Source organism: Carlito syrichta, unplaced genomic scaffold (genome assembly GCF_000164805.1).
Source record: "Carlito syrichta isolate Samal-C Ts95f unplaced genomic scaffold, Tarsius_syrichta-2.0.1 Scaffold306989, whole genome shotgun sequence".
Classification (NCBI taxonomy): domain Eukaryota; kingdom Metazoa; phylum Chordata; class Mammalia; order Primates; family Tarsiidae; genus Carlito; species Carlito syrichta.
The window spans coordinates 185,899-212,694 of NW_007251085.1; the positions used below are offsets into that span (position 1 = coordinate 185,899).

Genomic DNA, 26,796 nt, shown 5'->3' on the forward strand with positions numbered 1-26,796 from the left:
AATTTAGGATTTACTTATCTGAAAGACATTGGAGAGCTGAGCAAAAGACCAGTTTAGGAAAGGAAGGCCTTTTACCCCAAACCCACTGCCCAGTGCCTGTCCTCAGTCTCTACCTAACTTCTAGGGAAATGATTACACAGCCCTAAAAAGGTGCCTGGAAACATCGAAGCATTTGGCGCACCTCACCCACACCAGAGTCCTATCCCTAGAACTGTAGGAAACCATTTTCTCCTTTAATTAGGTTCTAGTTTCAGCTAACTAGGGGAGCTTTTTCTCTTGACCTCAATCATGCCCTGGTACAAGTTCACTCGCATATGTCCCTTTGTTCCTGGCGCTGGATCAATTCCTGGTTGCTCAGTAGGTAGTCATCAATGAATGTGAAGATTTCCTCAGGGGTGACAGGTTCCATGTAGCGTTCCCGGTCAATGCCCTGCTTGTCAATCAACACCATGTTGAAGTAGGAGCGAGTGAGGCGCTGAAATTGCCTGGAGAGAGTAGAGTAGCCCAGGGAGGTGTGAGGCCTTATCTGGGCATCCATCCTACTGGGCTCTGCTACCTGCTGACCTTCCCCAGCTCCACTGATGGACTAATTCCTTTCCTACCCCACCTCTGGTCCCTATCTCCTCCACTCCCCATCTCAAGTCTCTTTGCTTTTCTGTGCTCGGACCTTTGTCTTACTACCCCTACATGTCTAGCTCTGCTAAGCTATCCCTTTCTCACCCTAGTTGGGGCAGCTTTGTTATTACTTTGTGTTAAAGTTGTAAGCCCCTTTAAGCAGGACTATTATCACATGTGGCTATGCAGGCTGCACAGAATAACTCCAGGGGGCACCCGTCACAGACACCATGGTGTGTATGCACATTATACATGGTGGCCCTGAGGTTGATAAATACCACATAGTTAATTCTTCTAATCTGTGGCTGCAAGTCTGCAGTCTTCTTCCACTGGGTGCTTTCTAGCCTCTAACTGGGACTAAATCTTTCTGTCCCCACTGACACTGAGCCCTAGAGGCAGATATAGTTTCTAGAAAAGAGAACAGTGATGGCTTTATTGGCCTTGAGTATGTGAGATGGCATTAGAAGGTTAATGAGAAAAGTCAACTTTTACCACCTGTCACCTATAGCCTTTTTTCCCCCCAGGAGCTGGTGGATATGATTCACATTTCAGTGCCTAAAGATGCCTTTCACTCTGGAGAATGAAGGCAGATAGATGAGGCCAGAAGGCAATAGGATCGGAGGTTTGTCTGAGTCAAGTTTGGGTTGAACTGTCTCAGCCCTGGCTGTGCTTCAGAGTCACCCAAGGTGCCTTTGTAAAAGCAGGTTCCTGGGGTGGTTTAGGGTGGAGCTTGATAATCTGTATTTTAAGCCCCCATTTGATTCTGATGTCCTGCCAGAGTTAAGAACTTTTCTCTGGTCTTACCTAATACATTCACAAGAGTTCAAATGCAGGGTGCCCCCAAAAGAGTAGTATCTGCTGGTTCTCCCACACTCTCGCTGTGGCCAGTGATCTGCCTAGAATTTCTGCCCAACCCTGCCCTGCAGCTTCCCAGCCTTGACCTGAGCTCCTCGATGATGTTGGCTGACAGCTGTTGCTCCCGGATGCGCCCCACCTCCTGAGGTGGCTGCCCTACCAGCTCGATGATGGTCACGTGCCGCAGATCCAGTCCACAGATGGATTGCTGGGAGGAGGAAAGAACATTTCATGGAATGGGCCACTGCACTCTAACCTAAGGCTACCTGGATGATTTCTCCTGGGACCACATGAGGCTGAAAAGGAGCGGCTTCTCCTGCAATGATCACACGGTCACACTGTGGGGTCTATATCAACACTTTCCCTCTGTCATTCCTGAAGTTCTTGCCCCAACAGTGTTTCCTTCATAGTACTGAAGTGTATGAAACCAACAATGTGGGGTAGACAAGAGAAATGCATTGACTAAATTGCAGGAATATAATCATTGCTTAGCTTTGCATAGATTTTAAGCTACATAAGTGCATAATGGATGGGGAATGTGATATAATAATGGCTATTGTTCATTAAATACACACACCTACTTGTTTGTACAAATAATCAAACTTAATCCTCACAACGTCCCTAACAATCTAGGTAGTGTCATTCTTCTGTAGAGGAGAAAGTAATTTGCCCTAATTCACATGACAATAAGATGCCCAGCCAAGATTCAAACTGAGGGTTGATGTCTTTACCACTAGGCTACATGGCCAGAGCCTTCCCTTGGTCTCCAGGATTTCCCCAAAATAGTGCCCAGTGCTCTTTTCATTGTCCTTTGTTGCCTTCCTTGCACAGGGCAGCACACCCTGCAACTCTATCCTGGCTCTCTGTCCTTCCTTATCTTGCAGTATCACCTGTTAGCCAGTTACCAGGGCAAGACTTAAAGAGGCATTGAATCCTCCCCAGTGCCCCATCCCTGTTTCATCTTTGAGCTCCTCCTCTACTAACCCTCACTGGTTTCTGTTCTTGTTCTTGCTTCCTTGCTTTTAACTGAGCTGTTGCCTTTGTCTGCCTTTTTTAGATCTCTGGAGGGATGAGGTGCTTTTTGGTCTGGACCCCCCAGGGTTAATTTTTTTGATAAAACTACTTTCATCATGGACCTCTGAATACTGACTTGGGTAGCTTTTCCTCTTATGTGAGTATCCAGCCCCTTGCAGCTCCCTAGAGCTGCTTCTCTTAGTCTTGTCAGCACACAATGAATTCTCTTCAGCATCCTAGCCTGTTATTTTTTCAAGTCCTCATGGTCATATCTATTTTGTTCTATCTACCTCTTTCTCCCCTACCAGTGGCTTTGGCTAGGTATCTCTTCTTATGTTAAAAATCATCATGCAACTCTCTTATTTTATTTTGAGATATCACGACACTTTTCCCTCTCTTCTGCTACTGGTAGTGGTTAAAGAATACAGATCCAGGAGCCAGACTGCCTGGATTCAATCTGAGCTCTACCACTTACTACCCAGTGACCTTGGGCAAATCACTTAACCTCTGTATGCCTCAGTTTCCTCACCTATTCATCATCGGGATAATGGTAGTGCCTACTTCATAAGGGTTGTTGTAAGAATTGAATGAGTATATGTAAAGTCCATGGGTCAGTACTTGGTGCCTACATAACATTATTATAGCATTATAGCTATTATTTCTTTAAGACAAATGTGGGTAATTGTCAACAATTACATTTGATCATCACTGCCTTGCAAATCTCTTCAGAGTGCTTTGCCACACTCCCTTCCCAACCTTCACCCAGCCCCCTGCAAATCACATCCACCATTCCATTGGCCTTATTGCCTTTTCAGTAAAAACAAAGCAGTTTTTAAAATATGCTAAATATGTCTATGGTAAAACTGATCAAATGCTAATCACAAAAAGTTTGAGGAGGTAGGGTTTGTGCTGCAGAGAGCAACTCTGATTTGGAAAAAGTAAGAGGGGCATGTAAAGGAGCTAAGCCTTCATTAAGGGAATGGGTCTCACCTGTAGCATCGAGCTCTGCATTTTATAATATCGGTTGGAGGGATCAGGAGCTGAAATGATGAGGAGTCGCTGTTTCTCATAGAACTGATCCAGAAGGCCAGCAGCTGAATTGACATTGACATTAATCTTCATAGCTAGGGCAGAAGCAGATGCCCAGTCAGGGTATGGCCTTCTCCTTCATCCCAGCTTGGGTAACTTAACATCTTAAGGCGTTCCAGTCCTTGAAGTTAACCCTTTCTGGTTATTCTCCCTTCCCTTAGGGGAAATCCTGAAAGAATGCTTGGAAAATTTAAACTCCTCTTCTTGGGGTAGGAGTATTTTTTTTGTTTGTTTTTACTGGAACCATTTATTTGCTTTTATTCACATTCAATTTTTTTATTTTAAAGATGTAGGGTACAATTCAGGGTTAGGTATACAATTGGTCATTATGCAGGCACCCTTGTTGTTGAGGTGTGCTCCCCCTTTCCCAGGCAGATTCCCACTACTGCCAATCCCTTTCTTATAGTATTATGATAACCGTTCAAGGTCTACTTATGAGTGAGAACATGTGGTATTCGGTTCTTTGTTTCTAGGAGTATTCTATGGGTGAATGTTGACCCTTAAAATAGACACATCTCAGAACTCCCCATTCTGACATAATATACATTGCTATTGGGCCCTGTGCCATGAGGGGAATCCTGCAAAGGAGGATCAACATTTGCATTCTCCCCACTCTCTGGTTTCACTCACGAGTACAGACAGGTGGTGATCCTGACCACTGACGACTGGACTGGCAGACTCGGGATGGGGTCCCCTGGCGCTCATAACCACCATCACAGTGGTATTCACAGGTGGCACCATAGTTGTCCCCCATTGAGGTGCAGGTGAGGTAGCCATGCTGTGGTGGTTTCAGAGTTGGGCAGCGTCTCACTGTCAGGGAAGAGCTCAAATTAGGGATCATAGTGTCTCTCATAGGAAGGAAAGGTGAAGAGAATTCCTATTCTAGGCCAGGAGACTGTTCAGATGATCAGAACAAATGACTTTTCTATGTTTCTAATACCTGGGCTGGAGCTGGAATTTTCTTTCCTTAAGGAATTAAGACTAGGCCAGGTGTGGTGGCTCACACCTGTAATCCTACCACTTTGGGAGGCCAAGGTTAGAGAATGGCTTGACCCCAGGAGTTCAAGACCAGCCTGAGTAACATAGCAAGACTTCATGTCTACAAAAAATTAAAAAATTAGCTGGGCATGGTGGCACACACCTGTAGTCCCAGCTACTCGGAAGACAAGCAGGAGGATCACTTGAATCCAGGCTGTGGTAAGCCATGATTGTGCTACTGCACTATAGCCTGGGTGACAGAGCTGAGACCCCACCACAAAAAAAAAGGAATTAAATCTGAAATGGACACAAAGATTCATAAAGTTTGGAAACACAGGTGAATATCATATTGTTATCAAAAGACTATCAGTCCGTAAATGAAAACATTGTCATCTATGTCTCCAAACTTTATGGAAACCCTGTGTAAAGATGACCTTGCAGAATTACTTTTAATGGCAGAAATAAGTCTCCCATCAGTGGGGGAAGGCTCAAGCAAATTATGATATATTCTTAGGGTACAATTTTATGCTGTCATTAAAATATTTCTGAAGACTCTTTAAATACATGGGAAAATTACTTTGTTTTAATAAAAAGTGAAGAAGGATGATCCATGATTGGATATAAACTATAATCCTATAACTACTTTTATTTTATTTTTTGGTGCTTATCTGGGGGTACTACAACTTCTTAATTGAAATGCAGACTTTTCATAAAAGTATTTTGTTACTTATATCATTGTTAAATCTGTGTTTCTGTGGAGGAATGAGGGCTGTGACTTTCTATTCTGCCATCTTGATGACATCATTTTCTGTGCCATTATTCTTCCAAATCATTATTTTTCATGCTACATGGTATTTAACTATATCCTTATTATTAGTCATTTGATTGTTTCCAAAAATATATTATTGTGAATCATAACTATTTTTTAAAGTATGTATAGAAAAAAGACTGGAAGGAAAACATTAAAAAGTTATTAGCAATTGCTTCTGGATGATGGGGTGATAGTTTTTTCCCTTTGTATATTTATTTATTAAATATTGAACAACAGTATGGATTTTTTTTGTTTTGTTTTGTTTTTTGAGTCAGATTCTCTGTTACTCAGGCTGGAGTGCAGTGGTATGATCACAACTCATGGCAGCCTCAACTTCCTGGGCTTAGGTGGTTCTTCCACTTCAGCATCCCAAGTAGCTGGGACTACAGGCGTGTGCCACGATGCCTGGCTAATTTTTAATTTATTTTAATTTATTTTTAATTTTTGTGGATACTAGGTCTCGCTGTGTTGCCCAGGCTGGTCTTGAACTTCTAGGCTCAAGCAATCTGCCTGCATTTGCCTCCAAAAATTCTGGGATTACATGCATGAGATACCACGCCTGGCCCATGAATTATTTTTATAATGAGAAAAGCAAAACAAAACAATACGGCACAGAGCAAAGAGGAAGAATCAGGCAGCCAACACCACCAATTTCAGCAGAGGTGAATGACTGAGAATGAAGGCTGATTAGATTTGATAAATTTGAAGTCTAAAAAAAGAAACAGAGAAAATATCTTTGTGAATTTTCTCTAGATTTCTGAATTTCTCTAGAAAGTTTTGTTGAGGAGTCAAGATTTCAGAAACATGCGTATGCACATGTAATATAGGCTTCCTGAATGAGTCTGTTTGGTGAACTTGTTTTTTTCTCCCCTTTCCTGGTATAAATGAGATGTGTCTGTTTCAGGCATTAGAGAGAAGAGGGTTGTGGTGGGTTTCTAGAAGGCCAAGATAGAGCAAGAATAATGAACAATGTGAAAATGAACAAATTATTTCTGACCTTGTACTTTCACAATGAATTTGCAGCTGGCCCGGTTGTAGGCTCGGTCATAGGCAGTGTAACGAATCACATGCTCTCCTTCAGGAAAGTGAGAGCCAGGCTCAGGGCCCCGAAGTATCACTCTGCATGGAACAGGGTGAAAGAGACATGAGGAAAGAGACTCAGAATTGAGGTCTGAAGCACATCCTCACCGTAGCCTCAGCCTGTACAGTTTCAGTGTGAGCAGCCTGAGGGACTGGGAGAAGCTGTTAGGAGGCAGAAGGAGCACCCATTATCAGGCTCACCTGGTGATGGTACCATCAGCAGAATCTTTCACCAAGGGTGGATCCCAGTATACTCTAGCAGTCAGTTTCTCCGGCTCTGCCATCTTCTCACGTGAGTGAGGACAACGGATCTTGGGGGGATCTATGTCTGCCAAGGTTGAAAATCAAGTGCCGACTCATGGGCCCCCTGACTTCCCTGGAGGGAACCCATCAAAGCAATACTATACAACATTGGGTAGGTAAGAAGTTTAAGGTGCTCAAGGAAATGGGGGAAAAAAGCTCAGTTCCAGGGGAAACAATCATTTTGTTAGGCATATGCCCAGGTGTCACCCTCACAGAGTACAGGAGTGCCTTCTATGGGAAGAATTCCATGCCTTTTGTGGCTATAATGCTAGGGTGGCTCTTTGCAGCAGGACAACTGGGAGCAACTGGCATTTACCTACACATACAGGCTCGCCTCCACTCCATCGCCCATCTTCCAGGCAGATTCGGCTGCGATCACCTTCCAGGTGATAGCCACTGGAACAGCTATAGTCACAGCGGGAGTCAAGAAGAACCCCATTTGTGCAGGTGTAAGTGCCACTAGTGATGAATGGCAGTGCATGGCATCTCATCTCTAAGAGAAAACCAAGTGGAAAGTTCAGTGGCCTGGAGGACTATCTGGAGGTGATACCTGGGCATCTAGCACAGGGAGACGCATATCAGAGACAGCCTGAAATGCAGAAAGCCTACCCAAACTGCCCTTACATTTTTGTATCTAACTGCATTTTCCCCTAATTATCTTTGTATTTTTATGTTATAAAGCACAGTAGCACTCTTGGGGGGTCTCCAAGAAGTAGATTGCTTGTTCAAGCATGTGAACTTAAAAATCAGACCTGAGATTGCATCCCGACTGCACCCCTTACTAGCTCTGTAACTTGAAGAAGTTGTCTCATCTCTCTTGAGTCTCAGTGTTTTCATCATTAAAATGTGGACACCTCATAGAACTGTTGTGCAGATTAAAAGAGACAATGTATATAAACCTGTGGGCCCATTTAAGGCCTCAGCAACTGTTAGTTTTCCTCTCTTCCTCAAATGCTAGATACCCTTAAGCACGTTCAAAGTTCCTTTTTGAGTATAATTTTGGTGTGCCCACAGGCACTGTTCAGCTGAGGTTCACTTACATGCCAAAGTGGTATGCTCTCTGTCCGGGTAGGAATACAAGTCAGACCAGTGCCTGGAGGGCCAGGTGTGGTGGTATTTGATCAAAGAGGAATGCATGAGTAAACATGCCACACATGCCAAAAAGTGGAAATTGCCACCATGAATTAATTGTGAACATGTGCTTACCAGTCTTGTTTGAGTTAGCTGATATTTGAGAGAAGTAGGCCATACATTCCTTTAGGTTGTCTAAGTTCTAATCCTGCATAATTTCAATTGTTAAGCTTTGAATAAAGATTTATATGTTAGGTTCATTTTGCTTCTTGGCTAAACCAGATTTGAAGATTACTGCCTTTTCTGTTTCCCAGTATTCTTTATGTAGAGACCTATGCAAAAATAACCTTCTTGAAATCAGGATTAATTGAAAAGATTTGTCTCTTCAGATGAAATTGTTTACTTAGTATTATATAACAGGAAAAATGAGAGTTCCAAAGCGTTTGCCCTTTTATCTCTTATGAGGAAGGCCAAAGCTAGATTCAGTGCTCAAATGTAGCACTCAACTCATTCTAGGTACCTGGAAATATGTATGTCTCCATTCTTTTCTTTGGTTTTATGTTTACCTATAATTTCTAGCCTTATATTTTTCAATTTGTCAGGCCAATTCTAATTCATTTGGGAAATAATTGGGCCTAAGTCCTGAAACAACTTAATTCCAATCACCTAGAGGGGTGTGGTGACTGTCTTCTTTCTGGCTATCAAGCTTCTCCTCTCTTTTACAGCATCTTCTCTGACCAGCCCCATTTATCTCTGAATTCTCAATACTTCTGCATGCAGTTACACAGCAGTCATGTGCACACATCTGTGTCATGTGCACACATCTGTGTTTCTATTCCATTTGTCTATAAGCAGTCTGGGAGTACTTGAGGAATTGAGTAAGCTTACAAAATGACCAATACAGGGTCTTGCACACATGAGTGTCTTAGAAATGGTATTGGGCCATGGACATATAGAAAGACAAAGCTCAGCTGCTAAATGACTGTGGAACTTGAATAAGAGGTAGTGATTTGGAAGCTGAAGGGGGACATGATTTGGAATGTATGCGTATTAGCATCCTCCTTCTCGCCTTAGGGGTTCTCCTTCTGACCTTCAGAAGAAAATTAAAAATAACTCATAACTTCACTGCCAATGACTTCTAAAGCTATAGGCCAGGAAGTACAGCAGTTGATCACAAGTAGGAAAAAGTCTGAGGCCTTACATCTTCAGGAGCTCTAGAAGAAGGCCCAGGTCCACGTCAAGTCTCAGGCCCAAGCCTTATTTCCTTACCTGCACTCCTGGACTCTGAGTCAGAAGAGCTGGTTGCTACTTAAATGCCCATATTGCTTGGACAGTAACTATAGGTAGAGAAAATGAATTAGAATGTTAAGATGGGGAAAGGCCTTGTTGGGGGCTTGTTGCACTTGATAAAAGGGCATATACCCTTAGTGGCTGGCTGGCCAGCTGACTGGCTTCTCTCACATACACATATCAGCACGTGCACACACACATAACTTACGCCTGCAGTAGGCAGTTCCTGACCAACGGCGGCTTGGCAAGCATTGCACAGACTTCCGTCCAATCAGTCGAAAGCCCTGGTCACAGGAGAGCTCACAACGTGTGCCCAGGCTACTGTGATAATTTCCTCCCCTTGGTGAGTAGCATGTGGCTTCTCCATCCTGGATATTTAATGTATAACACCACCGGGGGACTGTAGTAATAGAAAAAGTAAGCTAGAAATACAGTAATCAAGACTTTGTAGTGTTGGCAAAAAGGACAAATACGTAGATCAATGGAACAGATTAGAGAGCCCAGAAATAGACCCACATTAGTATGTTGAAATGATTTTTGACAAAGGTGCAAGAACAATTCAGTGGAAGAAAGATAACCTTCAAACAAATAGTGCTGGAGCAGTTGTCCTTCCATATGCAAAACAAAACAAAACAAAACAAAAACAAAAACAAAAACAAAAAACAAAAACAAAACCTTGACCTAAGTCTAATACCTTTTACAAAATTTACTCACAATGGATCATAGACTTAAAAAAAATGGAAGAGAATCTCTGGGATCTAAGTAAAGAAGTAAAGTCTTAGACATGACACCAAAAGTACAATTTATAAAAGAAAAACCAACAGATTGGACTTTTTTAGAGTTAAAAATTTTGCTCTGTGAAAGTCACTATTAAGAAATCAAAGACAAGCTACAAACTGGGAGAAAATGTTTTGCAAACCATATATCTGACAAAAGACTAGTATCTAGAATATAGAAATAACTCTCAAAACTCAACAGTGAAAAAGCAAACAATCCAGATAGAACATGGGCAAAGATATAAGCAGACATGTCACCAAAGAGGATATACTGATGGCAAATAAGCACATGAAAAGATGTTCAACATCATTAGTTGTTTGAGAAATAAAATTTTTTTTTTTTTTTTTGAGTTGGAGTCTCACTCTGTCGCCCAGACTGGAGTGCAGTGGCCGCTCCCGGCCACCGCAGCCTGGACCTGCTGGGCTCCGGCGATCCTTCCGCCTCAGCCTTCCGAGTAGCTGGAATTACAGGTATGCGCTACCACGCCCAGCTGATTTTTTGATTTATTGTAGAGATGAGGTCTCGCTGCCCAGGCGGGTATTGAACCCGCGGGCTCAGGCAATCCACTCACCTCAGCCTCCCAAAGGCGCGGGATTACAGGCTGAGCCACCGAGCCCGGCGAGAAATAAAAATTAAAACCACAATGAGATACCATTTATATGCCCATCAGAATATCTAGACTCTAAAAAAAAAACCAAAAAACTGGCAATACCAAGTGCTTGTGAAGATGAAAACTGGAACTCTCATACATTGCTGCCAGAAATTCAGAAGTACAGCCACTTTGGAAAATATTTTGGCTGTTTCTTATAAAGGTAACATCATACCTTCATATAAAAAGGTACACTTACAATATAACTCTGAAATTCCACTTTAAGGTATTTTCCCAAGTGAAATGAAAACCTGTGTCCATACAAAATCCTGTACACAAATATTTAAAGTAACTCTATTCATAATTGCCAAAAACTGGAAACAAATCAAGTGTCTTTCTATGGGTGAATGATTAACTGTGATTTATTCATACACATGAATGAAGTGCTGATAACATGCAACAACATGGATGAATCTCAAATGTATTTTGTGATGTGAAAGAAACCAGACTCAAAAATGCTACACACCGTAGACTTCCATTTATATGACAAAAATATAAGGACATATCGGCAAAAACATAGGAACAGAGTACAGATCAGTGGTTGCCAGAGATTAGGGGTGGAGGTAGAATATAACCTCAAAGGGTCAGCACTGGGCAAGTTTCTGAGGTGATGGAATTATTTCTCATGGTGGTGGTGGTTACCTATGTATTTGTCAAAATTCACAGACTTGTATACCAAAAAGAGTGAATTTTACTGTATGTAAGTTTAAAATATTTTTTAAAATAACACAAAACTGTAAACTAGGGAGAGGAGGGAAATGTGAAATCAAAGAAAGCTGCTTAGGAATGGAAAGTCTGATCCCAGTTCAGTACTGAGCACAAAGGGTTATAGGGCCATTAAGTCATAAAGGCATCATAAAGATACCTCATTATTTACACAAAATAAATGACTCTTTAGTGGGTTCAGAGTTTAAAGGGACACGTATAAACAAATGGAAAGCCACCTGCTCAAGGATGTGTACATGGAATGGCACAGATCTGTTAGCCTAGGGTTGGGAAGGCTAAAGCCCCATATGAGCTGATTCGGTTCCCAAATCCTAAGGGACAAAAAAGGGTGCTTTGAAATTAATAAAGCAGATGAGGAGCCAAAGGAACAAAGAAAGACTTGAGCCTCTCTGCCCGAGTGCAACTGGAGAACGAATACAGATGACAGTGAGAAAACTATTCTTCAACCAACACCTTGCTTGGGGTTTTCAGCATTAGTTTCCAGCCTGGGGCAAAATGACACACAGCTGCCATCTGGAGACACCATCTCCATATTACAGAAAGTCTCTTGAGAACTATAATTGCAGAGCTGTTGATTATAAGGGCATGACACATATCACAAAGACATTACTTGAAAGGCTGGGACCTCAGCAATCACTTCTGTTCTATTTCTTTCCCACAATCTTTCAAGGAAAACACTTATCAGACTGCAATGTGTAGAACAAGAATGGTAAAGGAAAATAAAAGCTCAGGATAAATGCTCAGATAGTAGGAGATGCCCCAGCTATTGTAAATATGTTCAAATTTTCTGACCCAGGGGAATCTTGGCATAAAGTTAAAATGTTTGAAGGTTGGAAAAGGGCAATCACAATCTCAATTTTCAAATAAAGAGGGAAGACTGTGGGAACTGTAGTCTGGTGACACTGACAGCACTAGTAGCATAGTGTTCTAGCGTATTTAAATGTAAGGCTTATGGCAGTTAGAGAATTAGTGATCACCAGGAGCCCTCAGGAACAAGTAATTCCTGACTGACCTCATTTCTTTTTTGGGGTAGGGTCACCATACTGGTAGGGCAGGGGAAATGGTGGATACTCTATGTGGAACTGAGGCATGGGACAATGCTTTTCATGCCATTGATGTGGATGAGATGAAGAAATACAGGAGAGATGACAATATGGTTAAAGAGATTCCTAACTGGCAGAGCAACTGTACCTAAAGAATGCCAGTGGGAAATTGAAATCAGAACGTGATTAAAATAAATCAAGAAGGCAATCTCATTTATAATAGCTACCAAAAATAAAATGAATAAAATACTTAGGAGTAAAGTCAACCAAGAAAGTGAAAGATTTGTACACTGAAAACTATAAAACATCGATGAAAGAAATTGAAGAGGACACAAACAAATGGGAAGACATCCCATGCTGGAGGATTGGAAGAATTAATATTGCTAAAATGACTATACTTCCATAAGTGATCTACAGATTTAATGCAAGCCCTATCAAAACACTAATGTTATTTTTCACAGAAATAGAAAAAAAATTCTAAAATTCGTATGGAACAGAAAAAGCTGGAGGCATCACACTACCTGACTTTAAAACATATTACAAGGCTATAGAAACCAAAACAACTTGGTGTTGGTATAAAAATAGACATATAGACCAATGGAACAGAACAGAGAATCCAGAAATAAATCCACCCACGTATTTATGGTCAACTGATCTTCGATAAGGCCATCAAGAACCTACAAGAAAGGATTCCCTCTTCAATAAATGGTGCTGGGAAAACTGGATATTCATATGCAGAAAGGTTGAAACTGGACACCTATCTCTCACCATATACAAAAACCAACTCAAGATGGATTGAAGACTTAAATGTAAAACCCAGAACTATAAATGTACTAAATGAAAAATAGGGAAAACTTACCAGCACATTGTCTAGGCAAACGTTTTATGTCTAAAACCTCAAGAACACAGGAAACAAATTCAAAAATAAACACATGGGATTATATTAAACTAAAAAGCTTCTGCACAGCAAAGGAAACGATCAGCAGAGTGAACAGACAATCTCTCAAATGGGAGAAGATATTTGCAAACTGTTCATCAATCAGAGGACTAATATACAAGGAACTCAATTCAACAGTAAAAAAAATCATGCCATTAAAAAATGGGCAAAGGACATGAATAGATATTTCTCAAAAGAAGATATACAAATGACCATTAGTTATACAAAAAAAGTTCAACATTGCTAATCATCAGGGAAATGCAAATCAAAACCACAATGAGATGTCATCTCACCCCAGTTAGAATGACTGTTATTAAGAAGACTCCAGCCTGGGCGATGGAGTGAGACTCTGACTCAAAAAAAAAAAAAAAAAAAAAAAAAGGAGTCAAAAAGTAAAAAAAAAACAGATGTTGGTGAGTATGCAGAGAAAAGGGAACTCTTAGACACTGTTTGTGTGAATGTAAATTAGCACAACCACGATGGAATAATGTGGAAATTTCTCAAAAAACTAAGAATAGATCTACCTTATGACCCAGCAACACCACTACTAGGTATCTATGCAAAGAAAAAGTCAGTACATATCAAAGGGATACCTGCACTCACATGTTTATCACAGCACTATTCATAATAGCAAAGATATAGAATCAACCTAAGTGTCCATCAGCAGATATATGTGGTATATACATGCAATAGAATACAATTTGGCTATTTTAAAAATGTGGTATATACACACAATAATGTGGTATATACACACAATAGAATACTATTTAACTATTTAAAAAATAAGAATCTGTCATTTGCAGCCACATGGATAGACCTGTAGGTCACATGTTAAATGAAATAAACCATGCACAGAAAGACAAACATTGCATGTTCTCACTCATATATGGTAGCTAAAAAACTTTATCATGGTAGAATGATAAATATCAGTGACTGGGAAGGGTGGGAGAGGAGTTTGGGAGGGGGGATAAAGAGAATTTGGTTATGGGTACAAACTTACAGTCAGAAGAAATAAGCTCTAATGTTTGGTAGCAGACTAGGGTAACTAGAGTTTGCAACAATATTTTGTATATTTCTTTTTTTTTTTTTTGAGTTGGAGTCTCACTCTGTCGCCCAGACTGGAGGGCAGTGGCGGCTCCTGGTCACCGCAGCCTCGACTTGCTGGACTCCGGCGATCCTTCCACCTCAGCCTTCCAAGTAGCTGGAACTACAGGCGTGTGCTACCACGTCCAGCTAATTTTTTGATTTATTGTAGCGATGAGGTCTTGCCAAGTTGCCCAGGTGGGTCTCGAACACGCGGGCTCAGGCAATCCACTCACCTCAGCCTCTCAAAGTGCGGGATTACAGGCTGAGCCACCAAGCCTGGCTTGTATATTTCAAAGTAATTAGAAGACAGAACTTGAAATGATACCAAAACATAAAGATGATAAATACTCAAGGTGATGGATACTCCAAATACCCTGACTTGATCATTAAACATTCTGTGTATGTAACAATCACATGTACCCCCATAAATTTGTAAAATATTATTTATCAATAAAAATAACGTGGTAAAATACTGTATAGAAAAATATCTGGTAGCAAATATATCAGTCTTTATTGAGAATCTACTGTGCTCTAGGTACCATAGTACATGTTTCCTTTTCACACACATCATCTCATATAGATCTCCCAACAGCCTTGTGAGGTAGATAGGTGTCTAGCCCTTTTTTGCAGATGAGGAAATAACTTGCTGATGGTCCCTCAGCAAGTAAGGGGCAGAGCTGGTATTTGAACCCTAGCTTTGTCTGCTCTAAAACCTATGTTCTTTCTAACCACAATATCTGCATCTGCAGATATAAAATAGGCTGCTATTTTGAAGTAAACATTGACCTTGTTAAATAGGTAATATAGCCACATGGCTCAAAACCTCAAAAGCATAAAAAGTTACACAGTAAAATGTCTCCCTCCCACCCCCACTTCCACACTCACGCCCACTTAGTTCCTTCCCAAAGAACCATTGTTAATAGTTTCTTTATGCATATAAAGCAAATGTTAGTATAGCTTCTTATCTCCCCCCTTTTAATATATTGGGTAGCATATTATGCCCACTGTTCCCTCCATTGCTTTTTAAATACATTTAGCAATATATTTAGAAGTCTTTCTAAATACTACACAATTTATTTAAATAAAAAAACCTTTATAAAATAAATAGCACAGGGACTGGCACATGGTAAGTGTTTGTCCAGGGTCAGAAAGCCAAAATGTGGAGAAGCTGGGATTTGAACTCAGGTCCATGGCCTCTGCTCTCTGTAGCTATTCATCTATCTCTTTTTAAGGTGTATAAAGAAAAGATAGTGCTGACAACAGAGTTGAAAGAGCCTTCTTTGTGATTATCTTCAGATAACTCAGGCAGCATGACTAGCTTGCCAGGGTTGATCAAGCTGTGAGGAAAGCAGCAGCCCTGCAGATGGCAAGCTTCAGAAAAAGGCTTCTGCCTCCAAGTAGGAGTCAGGATAAGGGCATGACAAAAAGTGCAAGATGAGCGAAAATACAGCAAATGACATTGCAGTGTGCTCTAAAATAATGATTTTTTAAAAAAACTGGCCAGCTCTTCTTTTCTTAAACAGTGAGTTATATTTTTGATGAAAGAGATGGACTGAACATGGCTTTGGAGTCAGACTGAGTTTAAATTCCTGCTGTGCCACCTCTGAACTCTGAGTCTGCATTGAACTTTCCCGAGCTTACTTTCCTGATCTGTAAAATGGAGAATAATAAATCAGTTCCATAGGGCTGTTATGAGAATCAAATGAAATGGCATGGGTAAAATATCTAGCCCCGTGAATAATATTCCCTAAGTCAGTGCTGGAGCTTGAGTCACCGTCTCCTACCTCTTCAACATACTGTGGTTTCCAGCATGAGTTTTGAGCATGTGACTGTGACACATGACTGCCATCTGTAGACACCACCCAAATTATGGAAAGTTCTTAAGCACTACAGTTGCAGTGCTATTGATTATGAGGTCACAAAGATATTACATGTGAGGCTGGGACCTCAGGTTGTACTTTTCCTGTCCACTCCCTCCCCTTCATCATTGAAAACCTTACTCAATTCATTTTATGCCCTGTGACCAAGTCCCAAAGAGAGCCATGAGACACTAGACCTCAGAACAAAGGCTACTATGTAGCTTACATTTTTCTAAAGGGCTTTATGCTCATTTAAAAATAACCAATGAAGAAGGTTAGTGTTAATGATAGGGCTGCTAGACCCTGTGAAAATACCTGTTGCATCTGTTGCTTTTTACTACCCACCTCTCCCCTGTATAGTCTCCACAATATGACTTCTGTTCCCAGGATGCCAATGGTCAGCATCTACTTTTTATATGGCTTTGTGGGTATGACATACATAGCTCCTTCTGTTAAATAGATAACTATTTTGTTGAGGGTAATAAAAGTAAACCAAAGAGGCAGTGCATAATGAAGGCCAAATGAGTGGTCTAGACAATAAACATTTATTTCAGAAGATGTACATAGGAAGTAATCAATATTCAGTGAGAGAATAAATGGGTTAGGGAAAGCTCAGTGTGGGCTGACACAGTTGGGAGTAGAGCAGCCTGTCTGAAGCACAGATTTCATGTGGGGGAAACAGATAAGAAGGCTGCAAAGCTAGACTGAGGCCAGATTCTGATTAAAAATGGTCATAGTGGGCCACTAGGTTTGGGGGAGAGAGAAACATGAGCCAGAGAATCCAGTTAGAGGCAACTGGATTAATAAAAGAAAATGAGAGGTCTTGGTGACAGGTGAAAAGTAATGAGGGAAAAGGGGTTGTTAAAGGTGATGAGGATGACATTAAGGTATGTTGAAATCTAAGTAACTAAGGGAATGATGGTACCATTATCAGAAGTAGGAAGGTCAGCTGGTAGAACATTTTTCAGGCAAGGTGAAAGATATTTGCTTCAGATATCTCCAAATGGAAGTATCTAGCAGCAGATGGAGATGTAGTCTGGGAGATCAGGAGAGACAGATCCGTATTGTCCAAAGTTCAGATCCCAGTCTCATTCTCTCTATTGTCACTTCCGGAGAGTTCCTCTCCTTTTTTAGTTTCAGCTATGATCAGAATAGTGATATGCCATGGAACAAAAGGGGATTAAGAAGAAAGGGATGTGCTCACTGCCACTAGGAGACTGAGGAGACTGAAGCTTAAGAAAAGGTCATGTGATTTCATCATTGGGAGAGAACTGTTTTCTTCAAGAGATGTCATTTCAGCTTGGAGATTTGTGGGTGGGTGGGAAACAGATTGTAGGCAGTTTAGGAGTTAGTTGAGACAGAGACAGCGAATGTGAACCCTTTGGCAATGAGAAGAAGATAGGTAGAAGGTAGCTAGAAAGGTGCATAAATGAACCCAAGCTCTGATCATTTCTCTATTAAAACTATTTTCTCAATGGTTACCATTTACCTCCCTATTGCAAATTGAAATATTTCCCCTCAATTTGATCTCTTTGCAATACTGGACACAGTTGATCTTTTATCCCTTCCTTTCTTGAAAACTTTTTCTGTGGCTTCTGGAATATGACAAGACACTACCCTTATTTCCTCCTACATGACTGACCACTGATCCTTTTTCCCTTGCTCACGTCTCTTCTACTTGTTTCTGTAAATGTGTTCTAAGGCTCTGATCTTGGCCCTCTGCTCCCTCAGACAGCTCATCCACCTAAGCTGATGACTCACAAAGCTCCATTTTTCCACTTCCAACTGCCTATAGGGCATCTTCACCAAATGAGTTTTCTTTTTTAACGCTGACTTTCTGAGAAGGATTTCACAGTTCTCCCAGGTATTCAGACGGAATGTTTTCAGACATCAATTTCTTCTTTAGCCCCTTGGTATATCAGATCTGCACTAAGTCTTGTCATCTTTTTCTTTAAAATATCTCTGGGGTTCATCCTTACTCTCCATTTCTTTGCTACTACCCTCAATCATCTCTAGCCAACATTTCTATAATTGGTTCCTGGAGAGTCTCCCTGGATCAGGCTTCAACCCTCCTGCATCCCTGCTTTCTGTACAGAAAAACATAACCAGGTTAATGTTCTGAAATGAACATTTACTGTGTCACTCTTCTGTGCAAAAACATATGATAGCTCCTTAGAGCTTCTAGCACAATGACTAAACTCTTCTGTATGACTTGCACAGCACAGAAACAGAGAATCAGAAAAGGTAGAGATATTAGCTATCATTTGGCCTAACTTTCCTTTTAATTCAGGAATAGCTATTCAGAATTCTTCACAGATAGTCCTCCTGCCTCTCCTTAAAGGGTCCCTGGATCACAGAACTTTTCTTAATCTAGCTTCACTTTTTAACTTTCTTTTCTACTACTCTCTTCACATTCCATCTCCTTTAGTCAGACTGGTTTCTCCTTAGCACCCTCCTCTACCAGGTTTGTTTTTACCTCCATATCTTTGGCCATCTGCTTTGCCAAATGCCCTCCCTTCCCTTTTCTAGTACTAAAAATCCCACCCATCATTCTAGACCTAGCCTGAATGCCATCTTTCACAACTCCTTTCCTGACTTCTTGTCTTAACTCCTATTGCATTTACTGCTACCACATAGCTTCACACTTAATTACCCTACATCTGCTAATTTTAATCCCCCTTCCCCCAACAGCATGCAAGCTCCTTAAGCAGAACAAAACCCTATCTTACCTTGCACAGGATTAGGCATAGAGTAAGTACTCAGTCAATACTTAATATTTAATAATATGGGTAACCCTCAGGCTAGAGCAGTGAGGTCATACAGCAAGTCAGTAACCAAGTTTGTGAGTAGAAATCACAACTCCTGATTCCCTGTGATGCATTGTTGGCACATATAAGCCAAGCCTGATGAGACTGCTTCAGGGAAGGGCCTAGGTCTAAGACCAGAATAGAGCCTTTCTAAGCATAAGAAGCAAGGAGGATTACCTCCGTAGTCTAAAGCAGGGGCCCGTGGGACCTCTTCTGCATATACTTCATTGTAGCTTTCATCTGGATAGTAGCCCGAACCTAGAATGAAGAAGACAATATCAAGATGGTGTCTTGATTTCTCACTCGAGTCCTTCCCAACATTACGACCACCTCCCATCCATCTTTGTGTCTTCCTGAAGACATGGTGGTCCATGTCCTGGGTGGGGACTCGGGTAAATATGGAAAAAAATTGAGCTTCTTGACCATTTATTAAGCTGGATTTTAAATGACCAATGTTATTGATGCAACACATGAATCTTGGCGAGACACTGATGACTAAGCTCTGAGAATGGACTGTGGTCCTGGGTAGGAGGAAAAATAGAGTTGCAGTGTCTTTCTTCTAGTGGCAGTCCTGCTCACAGTCCTTAGAGGAAAAAACAATAACTCAAGCTCCCACTAGCCTACAGGGCACAAGCCTTTTTGCCATTGGATCGCCATTCCTGGGGTAAAAGCCAGACCAGAGAGTGATGGCACAAAAGGTAAGGGGAAATAAGAACAGTTTCGTGAGCACTCTGACCTGATTTGAAGAACAGAGAAGTCAGAGTCCTTTGGATAAATTTCCTGTCTCTCTAATCAGCAGGAGCTTTAGCAGGGAGCTGCTGAGCTAGAGAACATTCTTAGTCTACCTCCATCCAGTTAAGCGGTCCAGTCCCTGGTGGAGGCAGGTCTGTAGCTGTCTGGGAGACTAAACAGTATGTTCCACCAGACGGCAGGAAATCAGTCATGAATACAAACTAATTGGAAAACAACTTGGTCCTTTCCAGAGCGAAGTTTCTGGAAGCCCTCATTCTAGCCTCCCTGAGCCCTAATGCACACACAGGAATAGGGCAGCCAGCAGTGCTGAAGTCAGAAGACAATTCCCCATTTCCAGGAGAGGGTGTGCTTCCAGGACAGGGCTGGATTTTAGTGCTGAAGCCCTTTGGCCTGTGTAAACACTCAGTCCACAGGCTTGCCTGCCTCTTCTCTGGGAAGAGGCACAGGGCCCCTTGCAATAAAGGGTGGAGCAGAGGGCTAGATGATGAAGCTTCTCTGTTTCCCACAAGCCCAGACTGGGAGTGGGGGTGGGGTGGGGTGTTGGGAAACCAGTCCAACTTGGTGAACTAGGGAATGAATCAAATTGAAAGTTTGCCTTATGAAATCATGTTCTCTTTGGTTTGCCCTCATTCCAGGGAAAATAGTTTATTTTTCTGCTTTCCCCCCCCTTTTTTTCCTTTTCTGTTTTCCCATTTCAGCTCTTCTTCTGGCTTCCTTTATTTCTCCTTAAGACTCATCTTCCCTGCTCTCTCTTTTCCCACATGAGAGGCTTCTTCATTGGGAGCATGAAATTGTCAGCTGTTTCAGTTCAGTATTAGCCTTAAAGCCTCACAGCTCCTGTAAGCAGGAGGCCAGATGTGTGTGTGATTCCCTAAAGCATTACATCTTCCCACTCTTGTTACATAGCTAGCTTGTGAAGAAATGCTCAGCAGGGAGCAAACGGCTGTATACCAAAAGGAAAAACTGGAGTGTCAGAGACCCATGGCTGGATAACACTAACAACAACAATGACAACAATGACTGCTGCTATCACTCAGCTCTACTCTGTGTTTAAGAACATTACACATGTTAGCTCATTATGTCACCATAATGTCTCAGTGGAGTATATACTACTAAAACTCTCCAATGTGCAGACAAAGAAGCAGGATCAGAGGAATCAAGGGAGTTGCTCAAGGTCTCCCAGCTAATAAGTAGCAGTGTGGGCATTCTAGCCCAGGTCTGTTTGACACTTAGACACCAAACACACTCTACTAAAGATGGTGGTTAGGGGAGAGCTTCTGACAATATCCAGCTGGTGTACAAATCTGAAATCTTTCTTGCAATCTTGCTTTTTACTCTGTGTGTGTGGGATTGAAGACCACCAAGCATTTTACATCATTCCAGAATTATAGGGGATGTGGGACAACGAAAGGAAAATTCAGTCAGATAATTACAGTCTCCATCAGAGCGCAGAGGCAACTGTACTAGTGCCAAGTTTGCTTTGTGACTGGAATGGGCTTGGACCATCTTGACATTTTAAACCTTTCTGTTTCTGCTCTTTGCCTGTCTTTGGGTATATATATATATATATATATATATATATTTTTTTTTTTTTTTTTTTTTTTTTTTACAAATGTTAGGACAATGAGGTGGAAGTATAAGAATGAGACCAGGGGACACACTCCCTACATTACTCTACCTACTTGTTCCCCTTCAGATATGGAAGAGAGGGCTTTGGCAGCACTCTTCAGTTCCTTTAGATCAAGCAGTGATTGGTTACTGTGTGGTACATTACTGAGTTCCTCCAATCTCCATAGCATGGTTAGGCCCTCTAAGCACTACCTTTCACAAAGGTATGGTTGAAAATGTCTGATAGTTGAAGACTATTTTTAGGTCCACATTAATGCTTGACTTATGATGACAAATGCAGTCTGACTTCCAGAGCTATACAGATATGCCAATATGTACTTTTAACCCATTCTTTGCTTTATGTATATTCTTAACCCTTCCCAACCCCTGCTGATTATTCCTAGACCCTTTTTCTGATTCGCCCTGAATCCACAGTTGGCTGCTTTCCTTGTGCCATACCCATTTCAGGACAAAGGTATAGAAGTGGGAAAAACAAACAAACAAAAGCAAACAAATAAAAAAACCAAAACCAAAAAACAGTCCTGGATGCATAAAGAGTGCTCAATAAATATTTGTTGAATGAATGAATGAATGAATGAACAAATGCATGGAGGCAAGCCCAGCAGCTGAGTTAGCAATGTAGGAGAGGATCATTGGCACTTCAAATGTCTCTCATCATGTAGCCTCCTAAGAATAGACGAGGGCAGAATGAACAGATTTGCAGGACTGTCAGAGACCTTACTAACCTGGGCTCCTCAAAAGGAGTGGTGACCCTGGTGATTCATGTGGAGGTGGGGAGTGCCATCTTTGCAAACAACTCTCTGAGAACCTCAAATGAATCTGAGAACCTCAAATGAATCTAAATTGTAAAAAACAAAAAACTGCCCAGTTCTCAGGACTCCAGCAGCTCAGGCTTCCATCCTGGGAAATGTAAAGGCCATGCATGCCATGAGATTTCATACAGGTGTTCAAAATTGGGCTTTGAGCCGTCTAATCTCCACTCCTTTAGTCCTGTGGTCTTTGGCTAGGTTCCGGTCTTTGAACTGAAGCTAAGGGGAGGTTGTGAAGGACAGCTGCATATTATCCCCTGGAGACTTGGGGCTCCTTTAACCCCAAACAGCATGTACTCTGCCAAGGGCTTGACTTGAATTTTTTCATCTCAGTGTCAGCCCTTGTGCTTCACCCCCTACAAAGCCAGGTTAAGCCAGAGAGGGGAAGAAGTTTGCATATTTGTTTGAAAGCTTGATGCAGCTGTTCCAGACAAACAGAGTTACTGCCAAAGGCCTCCACCAGGAGCTAAGGGCATGTGGAAAATTTTAGCCGCAATGACTGTGGCTGTGATGGGAGCAGTTTGTTATTTACACTTCTCTGGATATTTTCCTAACCCCATTGGTTGGGCCTGTCTCCTTCCCCCACTCCCCCAGCCCCTGTGAGGGCAGACACTGCAGGCCACAGAATATTCTTAGCACTTGGAATGCCAGCTGGGCCCCATCAAAAACCTCTGTATTCAACTTCATTATCCTTCCCTCACTATTTCCCTTCACCCTTTCCCTCTCCTCACTGAGCCTGTTCTCTTAGGCTCCCTATGTCTCCAGGGGTAAAGGGTTAAATGTTCAGGAATCCAGAAATCTCTATTCTGTCTGAAGTAAATTAACAAGTGAGGAGAAACTGGGGAATTCCTGACAAAGATCATGCAATCTGTATTATTATTAACAGTTTTGGCAGAAAGGGGCTATAAAAACCTCCTTTTATAAATAAGGTCAGGGAGGGAGGGAAGGAAGGAAGGAGGGAGGGAAGGAGGAAAGGAGGGAGGAAGAAAGGAAGGAAGTCTGATGGATTCTTGTTTCCCTTGAATAGATTGTCTCCCTTATTTTTTCTAAGTCCTATTTTTGTTGTCTTGACGAGGTTATTTGTCTCATAAAGGAATTAATATTAATAAAGATTTGAATCATAAAGGAATTCATATTAGAAAGTGGTTTTTAGGAAACTGAGTACAGAAGTAGGTGAGACAATGGTCTCAAAGGCTATGTTGTTCAATCTTCTTGTTTTTGTGCTGCTGTAGTCCATTTTCAAATAGCTCTTGTTAGGGCCTCAAAAGCCTCCCTTGGCAGTCTGTTGCAATGTTTAACCATCTTTATTGTCCTTTAATAGTTCTTCTCTGTATCTATGATAGAGATCTCTCATTGTAGTCTAACTCTTCCCTCTCTACATCTCTGTCTAGACTAGACTAGTCTCTGCCCTTCCTGGAAATAATGGACAACAAATCCTAGAACTTACCTGCATACCATGTTGGTGTCACTGCTGGAGTTAGGAAGAGCAGCAGAGAGAGTGCTCCTCTTTGAGTTAGTTGACTGATCATCCTTGAGATGCAGGGTTAGGGAGACAAGAGTAGACGTATGAGGCCTAAAGTACCCGGGCAAAAGAGAATGACTTTCAGAAGTCAGTCACCAATAGATTTCCAAAAATGAGGGGAAGCAGAAATATGAGATCTGTGAGGAAAAAGAGAGATTTAAAAATTAATGAATGCCTGTTATATTACTCCCCTCATATGACTCTTCCACTTTATATAAAAGTAAAACTTTTTTATTTATAGTCCCTTTTCCTCCCAGGAGCAACAGGACATAAAACAATCCATTTTCAATTGATCCTGGTGGAATCAGATGCAAATGCTCTGCAGTCCAAATTATAGAAAGGGACATTAGGGTACCAAGACCAGGAAAAAGCCAACATAAAGTCACATAGAACCAGGAGAGAATCTGGTGACCTAAAGGCTGACATTAGGGTTTGTCCATTCAACTAATGCTTCCTAACCACTAATCTGGGAAAGTATTCGCATACATGGTCTAAGAGCTTGAACTCTGGAGTTACACAGATCTATATATAAATCCAATTCTGTCACCTATTAGCTATTGGGTCTTGGACAAATTTCTTAACTCTCTGAGCCTCAGTTTTCTCATCTATAAAATGGGAATAATAATAGCATCTATAGAATAGATTAATACCTGGCACATAAGAAAGTAATCAATATAAATAACAGACAATATTATTACCAACTTTATATCAAACAGCACTGACTCTTTCCTTTCTCTAGTCTCTCAGGCAGTATCTATACTCTGGCTCTGTTCTCAGCTTTGGGTTTTGAGGCTTAGTGGTTTAGTAGTGGCTTCTGGCTTTCCAGTCCAGCCTAACCTTCTAGTTTTACTCTATTGAGCCAGCAGAAAGTCAGCAAGGTAGGGGAGAACCTACTGAGATCCATGAGGAGATTGTAAGCAAGATCCCATGGCCCTCTCAATTCCTGCCCTGTCCTCACTCTAATGGGATGAGAGTTTTGTGGTTCACAGTGGGCAAATACTTCATAAATGATGGTATTACGACTTGCTGCCCATTGGTATAAACTGGCCACTGGACATTTCAGCAAGCACCCATTCACTCACATACTTTCAATGAAATGCCATACTCATGGGAGGAGTCAGTCCCAGAAATGGAGAAACAAAAAGATGGCAGATTCTGGCCAGAGTCTCTAAGGGAAATGTGAAGTCCAAGAAAGACAAAGATTCATTTTCCAATTCATTGCTCCTTGGCTTCAGATTTTTGTCTAGAGAATGGCAGGGAAGCGGGATAGAGAAAAAAAAAATGAGAGTACGGGAAAGAGGCAAAGAAAGTAGAAAGATGTGGGAAGGAAGCTGGAAAGAAAAGAAAATCTGCCAGGGTTGAAGGAAAGAGATGGATAAAAGCACAGAGATGCAACAAAAGCAGCAGAAAGAGGAGATTAGACAGAGATCCAGGACAATGACCAGCTAGATAAACTATCACTGTCCCTTCTCCCACATCCAGCCTCCATCCATTTCCTTTGTTCTTAAGTAGGGGCTTTCATGTTTCAGACCCAGTACTCTGAGTCTGTGACTTCTTACTTGCCCAGCTCCTCCCCACTCTTAGACTGAAAACTTGACTCACTGGGGTATCTATCATCCTTCTGCTGTGGGCTGAGAAGGTAGTGGGAACATGTATTTGCAGCCAGGTCACAGTACAAATGAAAAGCAGCACATGATCCAGTTTCACAAAAGAACTTCTCCCTCTGCCGCCACCTCCACCCCTAGCCATGTCCTGGGTCTCTTTGTCCATTCTACAGTTATGAAATGGGGTAGTGTAGTGGTGGAGGGGTTAATTGCAGATCTTACCTGTTTTATGGGTTTTTTTGTGCTCTCTTCCTTTCTCCTCCTCTTTCTCCGTCCTTTCTGCTCCTCTCATCAGTTGGAAAAAAATAAATAAATAAAACTTCTACTTTAACATTCCTAGAACGAGTGACTCCTGGTCTGCCTGGACCTCCGGGATTCTGTTAACACTGCCCAGATGTTAGGACGTCCGCATCTGCCAAAAGTTTCCTTAAAGCTATATTATCCCCAAAGCTATAGCTGTTCCTTCCTCAGAGAAGGATTTTAGAGAGATGGGAAAGAAGGAACATAGGAATTAGAAGAACTCAGTCTGTCTGCTTTGCAGAACAGGGCGAAGTGTGAATGGTACTGGCTCGAAGCCTGTGAGTATAGTGATGACTAACAGAGGCTGGTTAAAGGGCCTCGGGAGACGTGTTGCACTGAGAAACACTTCTTTTTATGACTCAGCATGGCATTGGAATTGAATGAAAAAGAATTTCACAAACTCCAAGGAGAGAAGAGTATCACTGATTTTTACATTCCCTGGAGATTTTGCTTTTAATTCCTTAGACTCCCCAATTCTGAGCTGCCTTGCCATCTATATGGTACAGGGTCAGATACACTTTAAAACCTTCGCACCGATGACCTAACTTCTCTGGACTTCAGTTTCTGATAAGATAATGTTGTTTACACAAAATACCATGTGCTTCTTGCCTGAAAAATCAAGAAGGGTTTCTCATACTGAGAATGGAAGGAGAACATTCCTAGAGAGACTTTAATGAAAGACTGTTTAAGCGAATCTAGATGATACAAGTATATGCATGGCAAGGTCATAGCCATTGCTAAGCTGTTTCCCAGTGGTCTCTGATGAAGACTATATTTCTCTTCACTAAGTGAGCTTTTTTCATTTTAGTATCTGATAATGAGAGTATTCAACCATAGTACAGACCAGCTCCCTACAGTATTCCTCCTCTCACAGTTGACATTTCCATCTCTTGAAACATCAGTGACTGTAGAAGAAAACAATTTTAAGCTGTTGTAGAAAGGGTTTCTCCGTTTTGCATGTAAGCAAATTGGTAACCCCTTCTCTATCATCAGGGAAAGAATTGTACTTATGATAATATAAAATTCAGAAGCAAGCCCTAGTCAGCCTCATTTCCTTTTCTTTTCATTATAAAAATGTGGGGTTACAATTCAGAGTTAGGTATACAAACGTTGATTATGCAGGTACCCTTGTTGATGAGGTGTGCCCCTCCCTCCCCAGCAGTTTCCCTCAATCGCCAATTCCACCCCC

At 41.5% G+C, this 26,796-nt stretch overlaps 1 protein-coding gene across 1 annotated transcript; it reads right to left on the reverse strand.

Moving 5' to 3' along the window:
- On the reverse strand, positions 1–25,896 carry SRPX2 (sushi repeat containing protein, X-linked 2). The gene is made up of 11 exons (XM_008063676.1): positions 25,530–25,896; positions 23,629–23,840; positions 19,168–19,248; positions 9,315–9,506; positions 7,062–7,238; positions 6,644–6,770; positions 6,360–6,481; positions 4,204–4,383; positions 3,475–3,608; positions 1,557–1,678; positions 1–485 (listed from the first exon to the last, which is right to left on the reverse strand). The coding sequence occupies exons 2-11, from the start codon at positions 23,708–23,710 to the stop codon at positions 305–307; spliced, it is 1,398 nt and encodes a 465-aa protein (XP_008061867.1). The 5' UTR covers positions 23,711–23,840; positions 25,530–25,896; the 3' UTR covers positions 1–304.
- Between the last annotated feature and the right edge of the window lie 900 nt (positions 25,897–26,796).